This window comes from Mus caroli, unplaced genomic scaffold (assembly GCF_978045245.1).
Source record: "Mus caroli unplaced genomic scaffold, Mus_caroli_1 scaffold_14, whole genome shotgun sequence".
In the NCBI taxonomy this organism is placed as follows: domain Eukaryota; kingdom Metazoa; phylum Chordata; class Mammalia; order Rodentia; family Muridae; genus Mus; species Mus caroli.
This window is the reverse complement of record NW_028227269.1, coordinates 17,137,622-17,157,414: the sequence shown is the minus strand read 5'-3', so window position 1 is coordinate 17,157,414 and position 19,793 is coordinate 17,137,622. Positions and strand designations below refer to the sequence as shown.

General features: G+C 46.6%; 1 protein-coding gene across 2 annotated transcripts in view; it reads left to right on the top strand.

Moving 5' to 3' along the window:
• The first annotated feature begins 1,289 nt into the window (after nt 1-1,289).
• The window catches only part of Asap2 (ArfGAP with SH3 domain, ankyrin repeat and PH domain 2), a 156,269-nt gene continuing 137,765 nt past the window's right edge, over nt 1,290-19,793 (top strand). For both annotated transcript variants that reach the window (XM_021178725.3, XM_021178724.3), the window contains exon 1: nt 1,290-1,740. In XM_021178725.3, coding sequence (XP_021034384.1) covers nt 1,615-1,740 — 126 coding nt within the window. In that variant the 5' untranslated portion in view covers nt 1,290-1,614. The remainder of the gene's footprint in view (nt 1,741-19,793) is intronic.

Genomic DNA, 19,793 nt, shown 5'->3' with positions numbered 1-19,793 from the left:
CCACTGGCACAGCTATTTTTGAAGGCTGAACTTATTCACACGAAGTGCTGGTAAAATACCAGAAGCCATACATAATGTCTGACCCCAGCTGCCACCTCATACAGCAGATTTGTACATGGGAGCCTTAAAAAGATTGACTGGTCTACTGTCCTATGGCAGTAGGAGACCACTTTTATTTCCCATGTTGGGTTTACAATGTCCCTCACATTCCCTCCTTTTCAGACACACAAAAGGTTTTTGTAAAGTTTCTCTAGGCTGTATTGTTGGCAGCAGCAGTAACCATGCCTCTTGCCTCGGGGAGTTAGAGGGTGTGATTTTTGACTAGTGTCTTCAGAACCTCTGGGTTTTTAAAATACAGCTGAGAATTTCTGAATGAGATATAGAAGAAAATGTCCTAATTCAGATGATTTATTGGCCCAGTTGTGTCTGTGATCAATTAGCTATGGGTTGGAATACTCTCTGAGAACCATCAGGTACAATACCCCCCCACCACCACCACCTCTGGTTCTCTTGGGTATCCCTCACTTCCGACAGCACATCAGTGCATTCTATGATTTTCTCAGGGTGAAGCCTGGCCTAGCACCCTAAAACTGTCTTCAAGTAACTGGGAGTGTCCCTAATTGTACAAGCTTAGGGAACACAATGCTTACTAGGGGTTGGCGTATTCTTCCAAGTCAAAGGTCATGGGTTTGAATTCCCATTCGGCTTGTACCATGGTCAACTTCCTATGCAAAATACCTGCCTTTAACCCTGGCTTCTTGAGGCTGTGAGAAGGTGCGCAGACACATGGTCCCTACATCTTGTCCCGCTAAAGTGCCCCGGAGGATTTCACTGTCCTGTAGGGGGCGAGCTACCCACACTGTCTCACTGGCCCTTTCCTGAGGTTCTGGTGGGGAATTCAGGGGGTTCCGAGGCCAAGGGTGGAATTGGGGAGCAAAAGGGTGGGCTCCCCTCCAGCCGGGAAGCCAGTATCCCGGGTTCCACACCACGCCCTCTGGGCAATGTTGCTAGAGGTCATGGCGGGTGCGGGGTGGGAGCCGGCACCGCAGCCCGGGAAAGGGCGCGCCCTCGAACCCCAGCACGTCCCGAAGGCAGACACAATGCGATGGCACACAGCCGCTGACCAGTCCCGAGCGCACATCGCCCTCCTTCCTGCGGCCTCAGCTTCTCGGCGGCGTGGTGGCGGCGCGCGCCCCGATTGGCGGCCAGGCCTGCGCCCCGCCCCGCCCGGCGGGCCACCGCCCCCTCCCTAGCCGGGCCCGCCCCTCTCCGCGGGAGGCGTCCGGGCCAGCGGCTTGGTGGCGGGTTGTTCCCGCCGACTGTGCGCGCCCGCGTCTGGGCTCGCTCGAAGAGGACGCGGCGGCGGCGGCGGCGGCGGCGGCGGCGGCGGCGGCGGCAGTGGCGGCGACGGCTCCAGGAGCACAGCGGGCAGAGCTGCGGGCTGCACGCGCCCCTGCTGCCACCGGGCGTCCCGTGGTGGCTCCCGCGCCCTGCTGCGGCTTCCGCGCCCCGCGCTCCTCTTTGTCCGTGTCCCAGAGCGGCTGCGGCGGCGGGGTCGGAGCCCGCGCCCTGGGCGACTGAGGCGGCGGCAGTCCGCGCCCCGGCGTTGCGGCGATGCCGGACCAGATTTCCGTGTCGGAATTCGTGGCCGAGACCCATGAGGACTACAAGGCGCCCACGGCCTCTAGCTTCACCACGCGCACGGCCCAGTGCCGGAACACCGTGGCGGCCATCGAGGAGGTGAGCGGTAGCATCGCCGGCGCCGGGCGGGAGGCTAGGGTCGCGGTAAACCCGCTGCGTCCTGGGGACCCGCTGGGCTTTCGCGCCTGGTGCCCGAGACCCAGTGACCTCCGCCTGCGCCCACACCCTGGAAAAGTTTCTGGTCCCCCAAAGCCGGACGCAGCCGGACCAGCAGTGCCCAACACAGAAGCCCTTTGTTCCCTGCTCTAGGGAGAGGCTGCTAGGCCACCTTGGGCCTTTTTTTGGGAACGCTCCTGTCTGTTCCCATTTCCCTCGCAGGGTTTCAGGTCCTTTGCTCCCATCCTCGGAGAGGTCAACTTCGGCTCTGAGTCTGTGGCGGCTGCGAGCCGGGGACCCCTGCGAGCTCTACGGGCCCCGGAAAGATGGGTCTCCCTGCGCGGACCTCTCCAACTTGTTCCAGAAGTGGCCCGGCAGGGGCAGCTGTGCCTTCTGAGCCAACAAGCAGAGCAGATCCAGGGGACCCCAAGCTGCTTAGGCACGGGTGCCCATCCCATCTTGGGAGGCCTGGCAGTTCCCACTGCGTGCCGCAGAGCAGCGCTGTCGAGGGATGTGGAGAACCAGAGCTTTGAGATCCAAAAGGCCTTTGGTGGCCGCCTCTGGGCTACCTGTGTGGTGCCTGTTGACAGTATGGTCAGCTCCTTTGCCCTTAACTTGGAAAAGGCCTGCTTTTAGTAAGGGCTTTCAAGATGCATAGTCATTGTATTGAGTGGCTAAGCAGCGAGCTCTCCAGATCCCGGGGAAGAGGGACTGCAAGAAGGAAGCAGTTTGGGTTGAAAATTGAAGCAGGCTTGGTAGGGGCTGTGTGAGTCTAGGGACCGCAGCTGTCCGCGACTTGGGAAAGCCTCACTTACATCATTTTCTTTACCTCCCCAACAGAATTTAGAGTTTCGTGTTTTCTGCTCTGTAGGCCATGTGCGTCCAGCTGTACTCACAATAGGTAGCTGGAGAACCAGACACACATGTGTAGCAGTAGTGAACCGATGACTACATTTTTTTTGCTTAGAATTTTAAGATCGAGGTAGATATTTTAAAATACTTGTGCCAGAGGTTCGTCTTCAGAGAGCTTTTAAATTAAGCTATGTCATTACATCCTTTCCCCTTGCTTGAACAAAGCATTCGATATTAGGCTTTGCCTGGGGGGGTGGTGGCGGGGGACTAGACTATTTTTCTTTCGTGTAAAATATTTGTCTTTGTAGACCTACACAGTCAGGACTAGACTCAATGAAAAATACTAGGTTCAGCATCCTGCTCTTGGAAGTGAGCTAGGGTATCCATTCTTCTCCTTCACCCTCATCCCCTTTCTTTTCTCTCTCCTGTCTTCCAAAAGATCTGCTTGTAAATCTTTTGTAGCAAATTCAGTGAGAGCAGATTGCTTTAGTCCACTTTTGTCAGCCTGGCCTTTAGGTGCCACTGATGCCTTTAATGAGGCCGGTGGGGGATGAGGGGGATGAGAGCCCCTCCCCCATGAGGGCCCTTGAAAAGCACTAGGAAGATAGTCACAGTGTTTTGAAAAAACATCATTAATGCTTATGAAAATGATTACATCCCCAAAGGTGGGATTCCCTCTGTGGGAAGGACACTTGTGTGTGATGTCCTTAAAAGACAGCCCATGTTTATAAAGTTAGGACGCTTCTCTCATTGTATTGAATCAGTTAGGTATCAGTAATACTGGCAGATGTTGGAAAGCCTGGCAAATAGGAGTTGCAATTAAAGTTGGCGTGGCCTCTCTCTGATTAATTTTAGTTTATGGTGGATGAACCCAAAGCTGCTTTTCCATGAGGTGTAGGAGATTACCCAAGAGCTCAGTTAATGGGTAGATTAAAGAGAGACTGGATTTGGTCATTCTGTTAAATTGCAGGCTGGCTTCACTCAGCCTCCTAAGCAGAAAATGGATTTGAGTTGGAAACAGGGAAAACCTGAAATCTTTGCAGGCTTATCTCATTTTAAGTGAAGCCAGCATCTGCTCTAAGATAATGGTGTGTATGAACTGATTTGAAGGGTGAAAGGACTCAGTGTGGATTACTTAAAACAATGCTTTCTTTCTCCTCCTACATTATTTAATGTTCACTTCCAAAACGAAATGTTGTTCTCTGTCTAGTGTAATAACACACCATGTTTACAATTCTTGGACTTTAAGCAAATGTCTTTTTATGGTGAGATGAGACATTAGGGTAGGTTTTATGACATACAAATAATTACGCATTTCATAGAAATACAACTAAAAAAATAAGTCTCTGGTCTTCTACTTAAATGAGTTATGGAATTAGTAAACTTATCTGATTAACTTTGGCAAACCTGTTTGTTTCCAATGGAGAATATGTCTAGCCATTGTCATTTTCTGACTGAAATAGGCTTTCTTGGCTTGCACACCTTTAGCTAGAATATCAGTAATTAGCCAGTGCCTGGCCTGTATTATAGGTATCAAACAGTTGTGTTTAATCTCTATCCCTGATGTGCAGATGAGGAATTTGAGGCTAGGAGATCAGTTCAGGTTATAGACATAGCAAGTGGAGTTTGAACTTGGCTGGATGCTGCGTTCTCAAAACTGCCCATAGCTAGATCAGCCACCTCCGAGTCAGGCTCCATCACTTTCCAGTTGTATGAATTGGGATGAGACCCTCCCTGCCCACACACTCTTTTACCGTTTTCATTACAGTTCACAGTCTAGATAATCATGTCTATTACTGAAGGTTCTGGTACTGTACCCAGTAGACTTAATGAATGGTAGCTGCTTTACCAGATTTCACTGTAGTTACTGTATAGACCCTGGAATGAGAATGGAGCAAGCGAGAAGGAAATGGATGAATGGATGAAGGTGTGCATATAAATGGAAATTGTTGTCCTTCCCCCTAGGTGTGCCTGTGTGTGCCTGTGAGAGTGTGTGTGTGTGTGTGTGTGTGTGTGAGAGAGTGTGTGTGTGTTGGCTCCTGTGCTGACTGAGCACAGAGGCTGAACTTGCAATGCTTTGCTGAATAAGTTCCCCACAGCCTGTCTCTGCTTCCCATGAATCCTGGGGATCCCCTTGCAGGTTCACAAGCTTGTGTAGCAAGCACCTGACCCCCTAAGCTGCCTTCCCAGCCCCCCATGCATTCTCTCTAAGGAGCTTATTGTCTTGGTAACAGATGAGAGTGTAGCTGGTTTGAAACTTTTTACTTTGTGTTGACTTTCTCTGGGTGACTTACTTTGCACAGTTTGCAAAGTGCAGAGCGCAACTGGTGTCAGCTTTGTGCTTTGGAAATAAGGGAGAAAATAAGTAGTTGTGGCATAAATCTGAAAACTGAACCCCGCCATCCCCCACCCCCTTCCCAGCTTTGATTTTTGTATCTTAGTTTATTTAAGCCTCTGGTTACTTCAAAATACTCTGGAAATAGAGAAACATTGTGTGCATTCTTGGGACACTCCTGTTGTTTGTTAGGGCTTCTTCATAGCTCCATTCATCCCTACCCTGCTCGTTTGGCATTGATGCAGTTTTAAAAATAAATTTGATATTGACTCTTAAGTATTAAAATTTAACTTTTTCCTTCCATGGCCATGAGTCTCTTATTCTGTTGTCCTTGGTTGCCTTGGAAATCGCTTTGCTGTTCTAACTGCAAAAGGAGAATGAACATCTGGACTGTACAGACTCCCAGGGGGATGATGTTCATGGGGCCAGGCTCCGCCCAGCAGTTCCAGTGGGAACTGGCCTTGCATTTGATTCTGAGTTGCAGTCCTTTGTGACTTGTTTGTAAACCAGCTCCTTCAGAATCCCAGGCTAACAGATTTTGTATCTATGGTCAGAAGGATGCCCCCTTTTTCTCAGTGTATCCTTGGAAGGGAGTAGGTTAACAGGCCATCATTTTATGCTGCCCTGAAATCTGAATTGGTGTCTCTGGGACGTCTTGAATCAGTTAGGGTGGAATTGGTTTCCCTCCAGCTGAATTCAATTTCTCTTTTATGATTAGTAGTGCATTTACTAATATACCACTCCTTGTGCACCCCAGCTCTTGCTGTGGTTCATTTGGGACCTGCTGCTGTGTGTTAGGTGAAGGGATTAGACATCTCTTCTGTTTGAAAGAATCTGTGGTTCCGTGGGGAGAAACCGATTCTCCAGGCAGATCAGTGATGTGAGGTCATGTCTGCCAGAGCATTTTTGGTGATGATGTAGAGAACAGGAAGACTGGGACTGCTTACATGTGATCAGGGATGTGGATGCAAAGGGCCTTGAATGGAAAGCCTGGTGCAAGAGGTTCCAAGGTGGTTTAATCCAGTCTTCCATATCTGTGTCCCTACCTTAGGGAAATTTTTATCCACTCTTGGGCTGGTGACCAACTAGGCCTTTGGTAGAATTTTCATATCCATCCAGGCTGCAGAAGGCTCCTTAGGCCAAGAATTTACAGAGGCCTTTCATGGTGGGGGACATACATTGCTGTGCTTTTGGCTTTTGGTCAGTGTTGTAGCTTAAGAACGAAGTCAGCTCTTTGCTAACATTACTCTGTCTCAGATGCTTGGTGGCCACATGGGTTGGTGGCCACTCTGTTGTGTGATGTAGATTCAGGACTTTGTTTTACATACTTGCAGGAAGTCCTGTTGATGAGCATAGGCCCTTGCAACTGCAAAATGCTTCACCTGACAGCACCAGTCAGTGTGGTGTGCAACTTGCAGAGCCTCAGGTTCCATGGCAGAGCTGTGGAAATAGAGTCTGCATTTTAACAGCACTCGCACTCTCAGGAGCAGTGTGTGCACCAGGGTTTGAAAGTACTGTTGTAGGCTGCCCTGAGTCCTGGCTGTGTTCAGAGTTGCCGGGTGGGGAGGGGGTGTCTGTGGACTGGAAGAACCTGGTTCTGTCTCCTGAATTCTGATTTCATATGATTTGGGTGAGGCCTGGAGCTTTTATATTTGTAAAAGGCTCCTCCCTAGTTGATAATCACTGATAGACAGGTGATTATGTCATGTTGTGTGCCAGGTAGTGATGAATCAAGGTTATGCATAAGTTGGGGAAAGGATGTGGTTTTGGAAGGGAGGAAACTGAAGTCAAGACAGGCCTCTCTGCAGAGGTGACCTTTGAGCAGTCTGGAATGTAGAGGCTGCCTGCTTGCAAAGACCTGGGCATAGAGGAGTCCTGGAAAAGGGCTGAGATGTGAGTATCAGGGCAGACAGAAGGCCTGTGATCAGAGGTGAGGGAGAGGGGAGGGTCCTGTGTGGAGGGGTGGCTTAGGTCCAGATAGCACTGGGCTTTACCTTGGGGAGAGAATTTGCAAGTTGGCTGTGGAAGTTCTCTTACAATAAATCATTTCTCCAGCCACCACTTCACAGTTTAAAGACATTTCAGTGCTTGTTCCTAGGCCCAGGAGAAAAGTGGGGAGACCAGCAAAGGAGTAGGGGTTCATTTGGGTGCTGCGGTGGTGGCAGTTCAGAAGTGTCCTTTGAACTGGGGGTCATCCCCTGATACTTGAAGCATGGGTCTCCTATCATCCCCAAGGTAAAGGTGGCACTGTCCAGCATGCCTTAGTGGTAGAGACCAGGCCTACCGTGAAGATTGGCTGGCTGGAGGACTTGTATTGCTGCAGGATAAAGGGATCACCGCTTGGAACTGGAATGCTGAGCCAGTGCCTTTATGATGGTGCTTATTCTTCCAAAGGAATTTGGGTGACTCTTTCTCTTCATATATATATTTAGGTACCTGTCATGTAGTATCAGTGTCAAGTGCCTGGGCTGTGAAAGAGGACAGGCCTGCTGAAGACTGACCCTCAGGTTGTGTATGAGTTTTAAGTTTTTCTATTCTGTGCATGGACCTCTTTGACAACATACCTCTTTTTAGAAGGACTGTGTACTTCTCTTGTTCTTTCCGTCAGCTTACCATGTAGCCCAGGCTGGCCTTTGGTGCTCCCTTTCAGCCTCTGAGCGCTGGGAGTATTATTCCAGGTACCCTGCAGAAAGAGGTTAACATGTAGAATAAAGATTTCAAATGGAACCAATTATACTGAATTCAGTTTGTAAAACATTAAAAGGAGATATGCATACTGACATGTGAGTTTTTAAAAGTGATGCCAGGATTTATTATTGGGTTGGATAGGTACTTCAGTTGTGGAGTACTATGAGTGTAAATAATACGGTGTGACATTGCTAATAATTACAATGTAGGGCTGTGGCACCTTTTTTCTGAGGCCCGGGTAACAGTAACACTAATTGGGATGTGCTGCTTTCATTCCCAGTTGAAGAAAGGCTGGATTTCAGTTAGATGCTAATGATGTGTCCACATATCCATTTTTTCCCCCTCTCATCCAAATAGAATATAGATCTCTTAAGTTCAGGCTAAAGATTCTAGGTTTGATGGGACGATGTCTCGAATTTGACTTTGGATGGCTGGTTCTTTGCAAACTCTGTAAACCAGACTGTATAACTATGGTCAGTTTCATGAACTGGTTCTAGGAGTCTAGCTGAGAACAGTCACAGGCTGAGCCAGTGTTAGCTTGTGATGTAGTAGAGGTGTTTAGAAGAGCCCTAGGGGAGTGGGGCACTGCCCAACTTTGATGTCACCAGGATAACCCTCTTTCCTCCATGGTGAGGTCATGGGCAGTTCTCTGGCTCTGTAGTATGCTTCTGAGTCTAGCAGGCCTGTAGTTGTACCTCAGAGTCTAGTAGTTAGGATCAGAACCCGGTGGCTTCTGCAGGCCAGCTCAACTGTTTGTACTCTCCTGGTTGGTCTTACATGTTATTATATGCTGCCCTTGATGTAGGACAAGCTTCAGTGGGAAATGATAGTAGATTCCTAGGCACCTTCTTCCCAGGGGATCAAGGGAGGCTTGATGGACATTGCTCTTCTGGTGAGGTTATGTACGAGGTCACTGCTGCAGCAGAGCATGCTGGACACTGGGTGGTCCCTCTACCTTTATTATATTTCTTGGGCATTACTGAGTACCAGGTATCCTTCATTATAACGTGGTAGTTACTGAAGTCATAGAGAAGATCGATCACCTTATGGACTTCACAGAGCTGGACTGAGTTGGAGCCATGATTTGGACCAAGGTTTTTTCCCTCCATGTACGTGTGTGTCTGCTGCACTTGTGTGTGTAGAGGCCTGATGTTGATATCAGGAGTCTCCTTTGATCATGTTTTAATCTTATTAATTGAGGAAGAGATCACAATTGAATTTAGAGCTCACAGATACAGGCTAGGCTACTTGCTCCTGGGGTCTCCCATTTCTACCTTCCAAGCCCTGGATTACCATGCCCATCCAATAGTTGTGTGGGTTCTGGGATCTGAACTCTGTCCTCACCTTTGCATGACAAGTGCTTTATCCACTGGGTCATCTCCCTAGAACTCAGATCAAGCATTTGGCATCAGAGTCTGTTGTTTCTGCAGCCACCTGTTCTGTAGAGCTGGTGCCTAAAGAAACCTTTGCTGCATTGATGCCTTTGGGTCAAGACTGTTGCTTTTGTTGCTGTTTTTAGTGAGTGGGCTCTGGTACTTTTCCAGAGTGGGAACTCCAGTAGATCCCTGGGGCTGCTCTGTTTCCTTCCTTGCTCCCTGGAGACGCTCTTTCCTTTTCCTGTCCCGCCTAGCCCAGCCCTGCAGAGTCGGGCTCTGCAGCCATTGCTCACACTCTGGCAGGAGGCTGCTCTGCCAAGGGTGTTATTAATGATGTCATCTTTCTACTGGATGCTGGTGATGGCTTTGCCGATAACATCAGGTGGTTGATGAAGACAGTATCTTTTAATGATGGGTTCCCTTGACATAGACTTTTAACAAATCAGCAGACTTTTAGGACCCCTCTCCCTAATTTCACAGAAGAAATCTTGTGGTTTTGTTTTTAAAGACAGTGACAATAACCAGTCTTTTTATAGGCTTTAATTCTATGTTAAGAAAATGTGCTTTTGCCAGTTGGTTGCCTAATACCAAATGGTCAGCACCGAAGCCAGACATATAAATAATATTATGCAGATTGTGCAGGCTGTGTTTATATGTTTAGGGAATATACATATATGTATAAAATAACAAAGGAAAAGAGAGGTAATGAATTTGAAAGAGAGGAAGCGGGGGTATGTGGGTTGGTTTAGAGAATAGAAATGATGAGATTATATTACAATTTCAAAAAGTAAAGAAATTGTAATTGTAAAGTAAGAAAGCATTAAATGGGCTTATTTAAGGTTATTCCTTTTTGAGAGAGGTCATATAGGCACCATGGAGTCATGTGACTCTGGGTTTCAGCAGTTGACAAAACAGGAGTTCTGACCACTCTGGTTGGTTCTTCAATGTCCTTTCACTGTACAGAGGTGGGTTTCCTTAGTGCAAGCTGGTGTCCATTGAGTCTCTGCAGGCCAGCTTCCATTGTTGTCAACTTAGAGGAGCCAAGACTGACAACTCCATTGATATCAAGTGCTAACCCCTGGGGAGACAGGTAGCATTAGAGGCCCTTTTTAGAGGCTTTTCTTTTCTTGTTTACTTTTGAGTCAGGGCCTCAGGGTAGCCTTGAACTCTATGTACCAAATATGACCTTAGATTTTTGAATCCTCCTGCCTCTGCCTCCACCTTTGAAGGCTGCTGTTACAGCATGTGTCATCATGCTTGTTTTATGTGGTGCCAGGGATCAAACCCTGGGCCTCTAGAATGCCAGGCAAACCTTCTACCAACTGAACTGCCTCTGTAGCCTCTAGAGGCGTTTACTGAGAGGCCTTCACTGCCACACAGTGAGTTGTCAAATGATACATCTGGTTGCTTAGGGCTGTGGGTTCCAGAAAACCATCTGGGTTGTGTATATAAAGACCTCATAGTGAACGGACTCAGGGTGTGTCTTCCAGGCCAGCAGATCTGTGCAATGTTAGTTGACTCTGAAAGATGTCTCAGGGATGTATAAGTCCAGGCAGAATCTGACACCTGTTCTCTGTTAGGGGACTTGGAGGAGATGTGTGCTATATATATTCCCTTGAAGCTCCTCATCTGTTACTAAGAAGCTTTTGGGTCTGAACCAGTGACCACTGGCTATGCCTGTAATAATGGAGGACTGGATGAATATACTTTACTTTGAGTGACCCTCTTCTTGCCTATCTTTATCAATCACTTGGCTGTTTTTATAGTTGTACTTTTCGAGAAGGTGGAGGTCACAATGAGCTTGATCTCCTCTGCTCCCCACTGTAAAGAGTCCCTCCCCAAATATCCAGATGTATCTGCAGTCACCATGACAGTTGTCACATGATCTGGAATTCTGTTGGGTTCACTGCTGTCTGAAGTTTGGGACAAGCAGGGCTGTGTTGCCTGTGGTTTTTTGCAGTCATGGACAACATGCATTGGTCTCTTAATTCTGCTTTGTTCTGTGTGTCTCTGGCAAAAGGCAGGTTGTATTAATGATCAGAAGGTTTTGTGGTAACTAATGTGGGATACTGAATGTTGCACGAATATTGGCTTTCTTTCTAACATTGATTCATTTATTTGTTTACGTATTGTGTATTTGTGTGAGCCTGTATGGATAGATGTGCAGGAGCCTGAGGAGGTCGAAATAGGCATCAGAGCTGGAACCGAGGTTTGTAGATGGTTAGGAGCCTCCATGTGGGTTCCGGGAACTACACACAGTTTCTCTGCAAGATCTGCAACTGCTCTTGACCTCTGAGCCATCTGTCCAGCCCTCTGACTTTTGTATATTGAGGTGTTAGACAGAGGAGAGTGGTGTGTTCATCCTTGGAAGATTTGATGTCTCACATTGCATCAGTTTCCACGGTTCTTTGTTGTTTGTGTTGTGCTGGGATGATATTAGTAGCCAGGGAGTTAGGAGGGCTGGGGTCCAGTTTTGACCGGGCCTCTGTTTTACTGTGTGACTTTGAATTTCTCCCAGGAAGTCTGCCCTCTAACGTTAGGGGTTTAGCTATCTATGGGCACCCTCTCCAGCCTGAAATCACCATGGTTGTCTGTGTCACATATATTGAATTTAGGTAGGAATAAATATCAGCAAGAAACGGCTACTTGTAGTTCTGAAAAGGCAAGAGAGGCTTTTAATCATCTATCTTCAAGCTTAATTATTTACATTAGGATTGTTTCTTTGTCTTGTGGTACTTTTTATTTTTGCTTTAAAGAAAATCAAACATGTATTTTTTTTTTTTTTTAAATCAAACACATGTATTATGAAATTGTTCGGGCATGATAATACATAGAATCCTGTTACTGAGGCCGGGTGGACAGTTCAAGTTTGAGATCAGTTTTATCTGTTGACTTAGTGAGTTCCTAGCCAGCTCTGTCTACAGAGAAAGACTTTGTTTCCCTCTCACTATCCCTCATCCTTGTCAAGCACTGGTTCTCAATCTTCCTAATACTGTGACCCTTTAATACAGTTCTTCATGTTGCGTTGACCTCCAGCCGTACAATTCTTTTCATTGCTAATTCATAACTGTAATTTTGCTACTGTTATGAATTGTTTTATAAAATATTTGGAGATAGAGGTTTGCTAAAGGGGTGGAGACCGGCAGGCTGAGAAGCATTGCTTCAAAGTATCCACTTCTGTGAATTTTGATACATCCCCAGAGTCTAGTCTCCTCTTTTCAATTCTAGAACCTTTTTTTTTTTTTTCAAATAGGAAACATCATACCTGTTAGTGGTCTCTCTGTTGTCCCCTTCCCCCTCTCACTCTGGGCCTCCATTGATTTGTTTTTGGCCTTTGGATTTCTTTACTGTGGACATGTCATATATGGGATCAGATATTTTATGGCTTTTTGTGTTGTCTTCTTTTGTGAAACTGATGTTTGCAAGGTTCATTTATGTTGTAGCAAGAAGCCGCATGTTGCCCCTTTTAATGGCTGAATCGTATTTCATGGTGTGTTGCAACACAGTTATTTCTGCTTTTTGGCTATTAGGAATGATGCACTAAAATTTTTTTTTCAAGCTTCTGTGTAGGCATACACTCTCACTTCTCTTGGAGCTGAATTGCTAAGTCATAGGTGACTCTGTATTGAAGTTTTTGAGGAACGAGGAACTGCCAGACTTTAAAATGGATATATTACTTTGTATTCCCTCCAGCCATTTGTAAGCGTTCCAATTTTCCCACATCCTTGTCAACACTAATTATTGTCTGTCTTTTTTGATTATGTCCATTCTTAGGAGCATGAAGTTGTATCTCACTGTGAGTTGATTTGATTTGCATTTCCTTGATGGATAGACGGCTAATGATGTCAAGCTGTGTTTAACATGCTTGTGGCTGTTTGTATATATTATTTTTGGAGGTCTAACTTTTCAAATTCTTTGCCCATTTTTATATTGGTTGTCTTTTTATTATTGTACACACACATCATACATTCTGGGCACTAGATGGTAACTTGTACCCTGAAGATGCTCTCATTTTTGGATTGTCATTTCATTCACGTTATGGTATCTTTTAAAACAAAACATTTAAATTTTTTATTTAAAAAAATTGAATTATGCATATATGTATGTGTGACTGTGCAAGTATGAGTCCAGTCCGCAGAGTTCAGAAGAGAGCATCAGATCCCCCGGATTTGGAGTTACAGCCAGTTGTAAGCTGCCTGTCTTGGGAACTGGGTTCTCTGTAAGAGCCACAGACACACTCTGTGTACGGTTAGTTTCTTGTTAACTTGACACAACCTCAGGTTATCTGTAAAGAGGAAACCTCAACCGAGGAATGGCCTGTAAGAAAGTCTGTGGGCATATTCCTCTTTAGTGATCGACGCACTAGTGACTGCAGCAGGGCCATCCCTGGCCAGGAGATCCTGGGCTAGATAAGAAAACCACAAAGAGCAAGCCAGTAAGCTATGTTCTTCCAGAGTCTCTGCTTCAATTCCGGTCCCCAGGTTCCTGCCTCGTTTTCACTTGGAGATGGACTGTGAGCTTAAAGATGAAGTCACTTTTGGTCCTTGTCTATATACAGTAATAAAAAGAGCAAGCTAGGACAACATGCTCTTAGCTGCTGAGCACCTCTGCAGTTCTGAGACTTACATTTAAACATGAAGATCTGTGGACTCCCCCTCCATCCCATTGCCCTCTCTGTATATAACTCCATTGTTTTAGAGTTAGTGCTCAGAGGAAGTGGGAGTCTTAACTGTTCCTCTCTAAGATTACTTCAGTGTTTTGGTTCCCTGGCAGTTTTGTGGGATCACGTTTAACATCTGCAAATAAGCCAGGTAAGACTCCTGGGGAATAATATGGACTCCATAGATCAGTTTGAGGAACATAGACACCAGCAAACATCGTTGTATCTCTGTAGTTAAGATGTGTTCCCGTTGATTTTTTTAAAATTTAATTTAGCAATGTTTTATGGTTATTACTGTATATATCTTTACATTACTTTTTAAAATTTGTTCTTAAATATTTTATTCTTCTGGATGCTATTGTGAGTGGAATCATTTTCTTAGCTTTGTTTCTAGGTTATTAGTGTATAGAAATACAGTTGATGCTTGTACCCTAATTAGAAGCTGAACCTTGATGCATTTGCTTACTGGTTCTGCTTCTGTGTTGTGTGTATAGTCTTCGGATTTTCTGTAACACAACACCATCTATAGAGATAGCTGTAAGATGAGCTGGCCGCTTTATTTCTTTTTCTTGTCTAATTGCTGGATCAAGTGTTGATCATTTTAAAATATCCTTTGGTTTCCAGAACGGTAATTTTCTGAATGATTGAGTTAGGTATATTTTTAAAGCTTATTTTTTTAATTGTGTGCACACACATACACACACACATTGTGGTACACATCTCATGCAAACGTGTAGCAGTTATAGGACAACTTTAAGAAGTCTGTTCTTATGTTGGATGTGGTGATACACACCTTAATTCTAGCACTTGGGAGGCAGAGGCAGGTAGATCTTTGTGAACTTGAGGACAGTCTGGTCTACAGAATGAATTCCAGGACAGCCAAGGTTATGTAGAGAAAACTTTTTCCAAACAAGTCTGTCTCACCTTCATTATGTGGCCCTGGGGATTGAGCTGAGGTGGTCATGCAGGCACCTCTAGTGACTGAGGCATCTTTCCAGCCCCGACTTTAATATTAAAATAACTACTTTTTATATGTGGCTGAAATTGCTTCTATATAATTGGATTCATCTTCCTTCTCATTTGGTTTTTCTGTGTACTGAAAAACTGGGACGGCTCAGAAACCTGGAGTTTGGTTGCAAAGGAAAATAGCAGGGGCATCTCTGTCTGATTCTTAGGAGATACTTCATTTGCTCATGGTGTTTGCAAGTCACCCCATTTCTGGTTCAGTGGGAGCCAGGGCTGAATGCTCTCTGTAACATTCAATTCCATATCCCCCCTTGTCAATGGGTCTGTCTGGCTGGGTTGTCTTTCCACGAGCATTTTCTTGACTTGGTCTCTCAGGGCAGCCACTCTTCTTCACTGAGGTCGAGGTTGCTGGTCCTTGTCACACTACACTCTCCTGGTCCTTGTCACACTACACTCTCCTGTTTGTTCCTTTTTGGAAATGAACGATGCTGGTTTTCTCCTGCTGCAGTCAGGTTGTCAGGACGTGTAGCTTTCATTTGCCTCCGCCAAAGCTTGTCCAGGCCCTCCTGTGCCGTTTGGAAGAGCTCAAAGTCTGCTGGATTTGTTTGCAGTGGGAGAGAGGGCCCCCGGGGAAGCAACACTGTGTCTGTGCACCGACTCTCCCTCTAGGATGCTTAGGCTGCAGTGTCTGAAGCCTGGGTTGGTCTCCCTCTTTTTCCTGGTGTGTTTGTAGACCTCCTGGGCCTGTGTTGTCTACCACATGGGGGTCTGGGATGAAACTGTAGCTTGGGGTTTCTGGCAGCAGAGCCCTGTATCTGTCCACTCCCTGAGCAGTGACAGGGAACATGGATTTCCTTTCCTACTGCTGCTGCTCCTCCTCACAACCTTCCAGAGCTGAGGCATATTGCTCTATCTTTTCAAACGATTTATTATCTTCGATAGCCATATTGGAGCTTAATTTTCAGAGTGTACAATTTCTTTATGGTCAAAGTAAGAGAGGGCTTGATTGATCCCAGGACAAGATGGCTTTAGTTGTCGCTAATATGAAATACCTTAAGGGGCCCTGTTTCATTTGCTCCTTTAATTTATGAGCCTTCTTCGATCCTTCGTTCATTTGTATACTAGCCAGGGAGGCCCCAGCCTGTCTCATTCTGAGCTTAATTTCTGCCTCAGACACAGCAAGGACTGCTGTCTCCAGTGTGTAGCTGACAGTCTGTTAGATTTGGGGCTGAATCATGGAGTGGCAGTGCCAGCAGATGAATGAATATTTTAGACATTTGTTAACTGTTTTTTTCCAAAGAAAAATGCACTGTAAGCTGTCAGCCACAGGACACGCACACATGAGAGTTGGGGGTGGGGGGGTGAACAAGGGAGACACAGTGATCCGGAGCGGCAGGGTCCCCCATGTTCCCTTAATAGGAGACAGTGGGAAGGAGAAAGGACGATTAGACCAGAATAGAAGGGCAGGACTACTCCCTTCTCCAGGGATCCCAAAGAAGGTCTCACTCAGCCTCAGCTAGCATCTCCTGACGCATGCGGATTCTCATTAAGATGCCCTGAGATCAGAGACTGGGATAAGACACCATAAGACAGCTTGTCTGATGTGGATGAAGCCCTGGTGATGGTCCCTAGTACTTCAAAGCAGTTCTTGCTCCCCAAACTAAACAGAAACTGAGCCCAAATCAGGGAAAGTCTGCCTCAGTGGGCTGAGAACCATGTAATCCCTCAAGGAACGTTGCCATGAAAATAGGTTATTTGAATTTGATGTGTAATTTATGAGCTCATGTTCCCTGAGAAAAATTATCCATGTGAACAGTTCTTTCCTGTGGTTTCTCTGTGGGGGGGGGGGGGCATTTGGTCAATGGCAGAATGATACAGACTCGGGTTTCTGTGATGTGTGGACAGGCCTGTGGACACCTGTGTCAAGTATGAGGAGAGGAAAATCTTCCTATGAGGGAGTGTGCCAGTGTGTGCTTCTGTCTCTGTCCTCATGCCCAGGGTAAAGAGTAAGTTTTAATGGTGTCCAGCCTGTGGCTCAGGGGATGTGTGTTGGGTGTCCACATCCAGGCAGTCCTCCTTAAAAGGCTTGTTATAGTCGCCATAATCAAGGTCGTCATGGCACATTTTGAAGCACTTAGAGGAACAGGAAAGTATTTCAAGAATTATTGAAGTCTCTGCTCCCTATAGTATTTTAATTAATACCTAATTTCTTCACTGAAAAATATTGATCCTCTTCCCTATAACTCTTCCTCAATCCTCACATCTATTAGAATCATTCTCTCTCTTTTTTTTTTTTTTTTTTTTTTTTTTTTTGTGGTTTTTCGAGACAGGGTTTCTCTGTGTAGCCCTGGCTGTCCTGGAACTCACTTTGTAGACCAGGCTAGCCTCGAACTCAGAAATCCGCCTGCCTCTGCCTCCCGAGTGCTGGGATTAAAGGCGTGCGCCACCACGCCCGGCTAGAATCATTCTCTTCTTGTCTTTATTTTTCTTTCTTTATCCCCCCCCCCCCCCCTCTGTTTGTTTCTGGTTTTTTGAGATAGGGTTTCTCTATGTAGTCCTGGCTCTCTTAAGGTAGACCATGCTGGCCTCAAATTCAAAGCTCCTTCTGTCTCTGGGACTAAATGTGTGTGTCACCCCCACCCAGCTCTTCTCCCAATCCTTAAGGTGGTTATTCTTTGATGTATTTGGGTATCTTTTTTTTGTCCATCCACCCATCTGTCTCTTGACTGTCATCCCTGCAAAGGTTCTATCATGGAGGCTGAGAGTCACAAAGTCCTGTGAGGTGTAGGTGGTACCCAACACAGCTTCAGGCCCTCCTCTGAGCTGGGAGTGTGTCCTGGGTTCTCTCTCTTGTAGCTTGGGAATCTCAGAGGAGGAGACATAGACTCTTAGCCTGAGTTGAGGTCTCATGCAGGCTGGTTGTCACATGCTATATGTACTTGCAGTGGTCTATGTCACTTACAGACCCTTCTTTAAAGACTTGCCTGCTGCAGTGACCAGGTGTTTAACGGCCCATAGAAGCAGCCATGTCTACCCCTGGAAATTTATGGTCAGTGAAAGTTAGTGCTTTTGCCCTTGGCCTCTTTATTTCTGGTTTTCCCTCTTCAGATCACACATAAGCCTGGGGACTGGTGGGTCAGAGCTGGTTATGGAGGGCTGAGCTTGACCTTTGGAAATGGATTCAGGAGTTTGTGGGACTTAAGGAAGACCATGCAGCTGGGGGTGGAGAGTAGGAGAAAGGCCAGCGGCAGTGAATCTTTTTTTTTTTTCTTTTCATTTATTAGATATTTTATTCATTTACATTTCTTATTTATTTATTTATTTATTTATTTATTTATTTATTTATTTGGTTTTTCGAGACAGGGTTTCTCTTTATAGCTCTGGCTGACCTGGAGCTCACTTTGTAGACCAGGCTGGCCTCGAACTCAGAAATCCTCCTGCCTCTGCCTCCTGAGTGCTGGGATTAAAGGCGTGCGCCAACACGCCCGGCCTCATTTACATTTCAAGTCCTATCCCGAGGCAGTGAATCTTATAGGAGACATTAGCCATTGTAAGGTAGATGAGGGACCTGTGCTGAGGAAGGAATATGCCACTCATGCATCCACTGTTAGGCCTATCATATGTCTCTGGAGTTGTTGGGCTGTGGTTGGCTTGCTCAGGCCTTTTTTCTCTCCTTCATTGCAGCTCTGTAGAGGCCTCTGATGCTCAGAGCTCCTGCCTTCCAGGAGCTCCTGAGCTGGGTGAAGGAGAAACAGTGGTCTACCAGAGAGAGGGGGGTGGGGGGGGGTGGGAGGGGGAGGGGGAGGAGGGGGAGAGGATGAAGCACACTTCAGGGGAAAGGTCCTTGAAGCAGGGCTTGCTTTGCTTCCATGAACCCGAACATGTCTTTCTGATCCCCTTGAACTGGAGAGGAGCTGGGAAGCTAGTGTCAGCCCAGCTGGCTCTAAATGGAGAAATGAAGGCTGGATACTAGAAGTCAGTGATGGTAGTAGTAAGAATATCAAAATGCCATCTCATCCCTACACTTAAGGAACCTGTTTAAAAGTCATTTATCAATGCAGCATTTATTTATATGAAGCTTGTTCTAGAGCTGTGTACCCTGGAGGGCAGGGTTTTCCCTTGAGGCCACAGTAGGGACCAGTCTGCAACCCCCACCCCCCCCATACCGTGTGCCTGTTTCTTGATCTGAGACTCTTGGGCAGTGACTTCAAATGCACCTTCCAGCCTGGGGAACCTGTATTTTGGCAAGTTCAGCTCCCTGCCACTGCTGCAGGCCTCTGTAGAAAAGATAGGAGAGTGGAGTTGTTGGGCTGGATGCTGGCCCCAACCCAAAGCTTATTATCCCTTGCTGTCACACATGACCACTCCTTATCACTTCTTCCTGTCTGGACACAGGCTGTTTATGAGTGGAAGGCTCAGGGAGCTGGCCATAGGTTGCTTAGGAAGGTAACCCATCCAGGGAAAGTGCCAGCAGGCCATATGCTTGGATCAGACTGTCTTTAGCATCACTGGTAGGTGTGGGCTGCCCCAGCTCTCACCAGGGAAAAGCAGCCCTTGGATACTGAGGAGTGTTAGCAGAGGTGTCTTAAACCAGCCCCACCTTCCTGCTGTGTGGGGATTAGGGTTCCCCACCTAGGTTTGCCAGGGGAGCTGAGACAGGACTATGGTCAGCTGAGCAAGGGGAGAGTGATGCATGTCAGCTAGGACGGAGGAGTGATGCTCTGACCACATCCTCAAGTGAGTCTGGATCCCCTAATTTTCCTCCCAGCATCCCCAGTCTTCCTGTATCTGAGCAGCTTCCATGTCCAGTAGCCTGCATTTTTAGGGTGTGTGACCCCTGTTGTTCCCATCAGCCCCCAGCTGTAAGGATAGATGTAAGGGGGAAATGCCACCGTGTCCAGTAATGCTGCCCACGTGAGCATTGTCGGCCCTCCCTGGGCATCCCTCAGTGGCTGTCCTCCTACAGAACAGTACCCACATCACTCACACTAGCCCGCTTCCTGCATTTGTTCTCAGTTCCTGAAACCAGTCGCAGATTCCTGACTGTGCGAGGTCATTTTTCTTTTCTTTGTAAAATAAGCTCTCGCTTTTACTTTGACTCGGTTATTTTCAAAACACT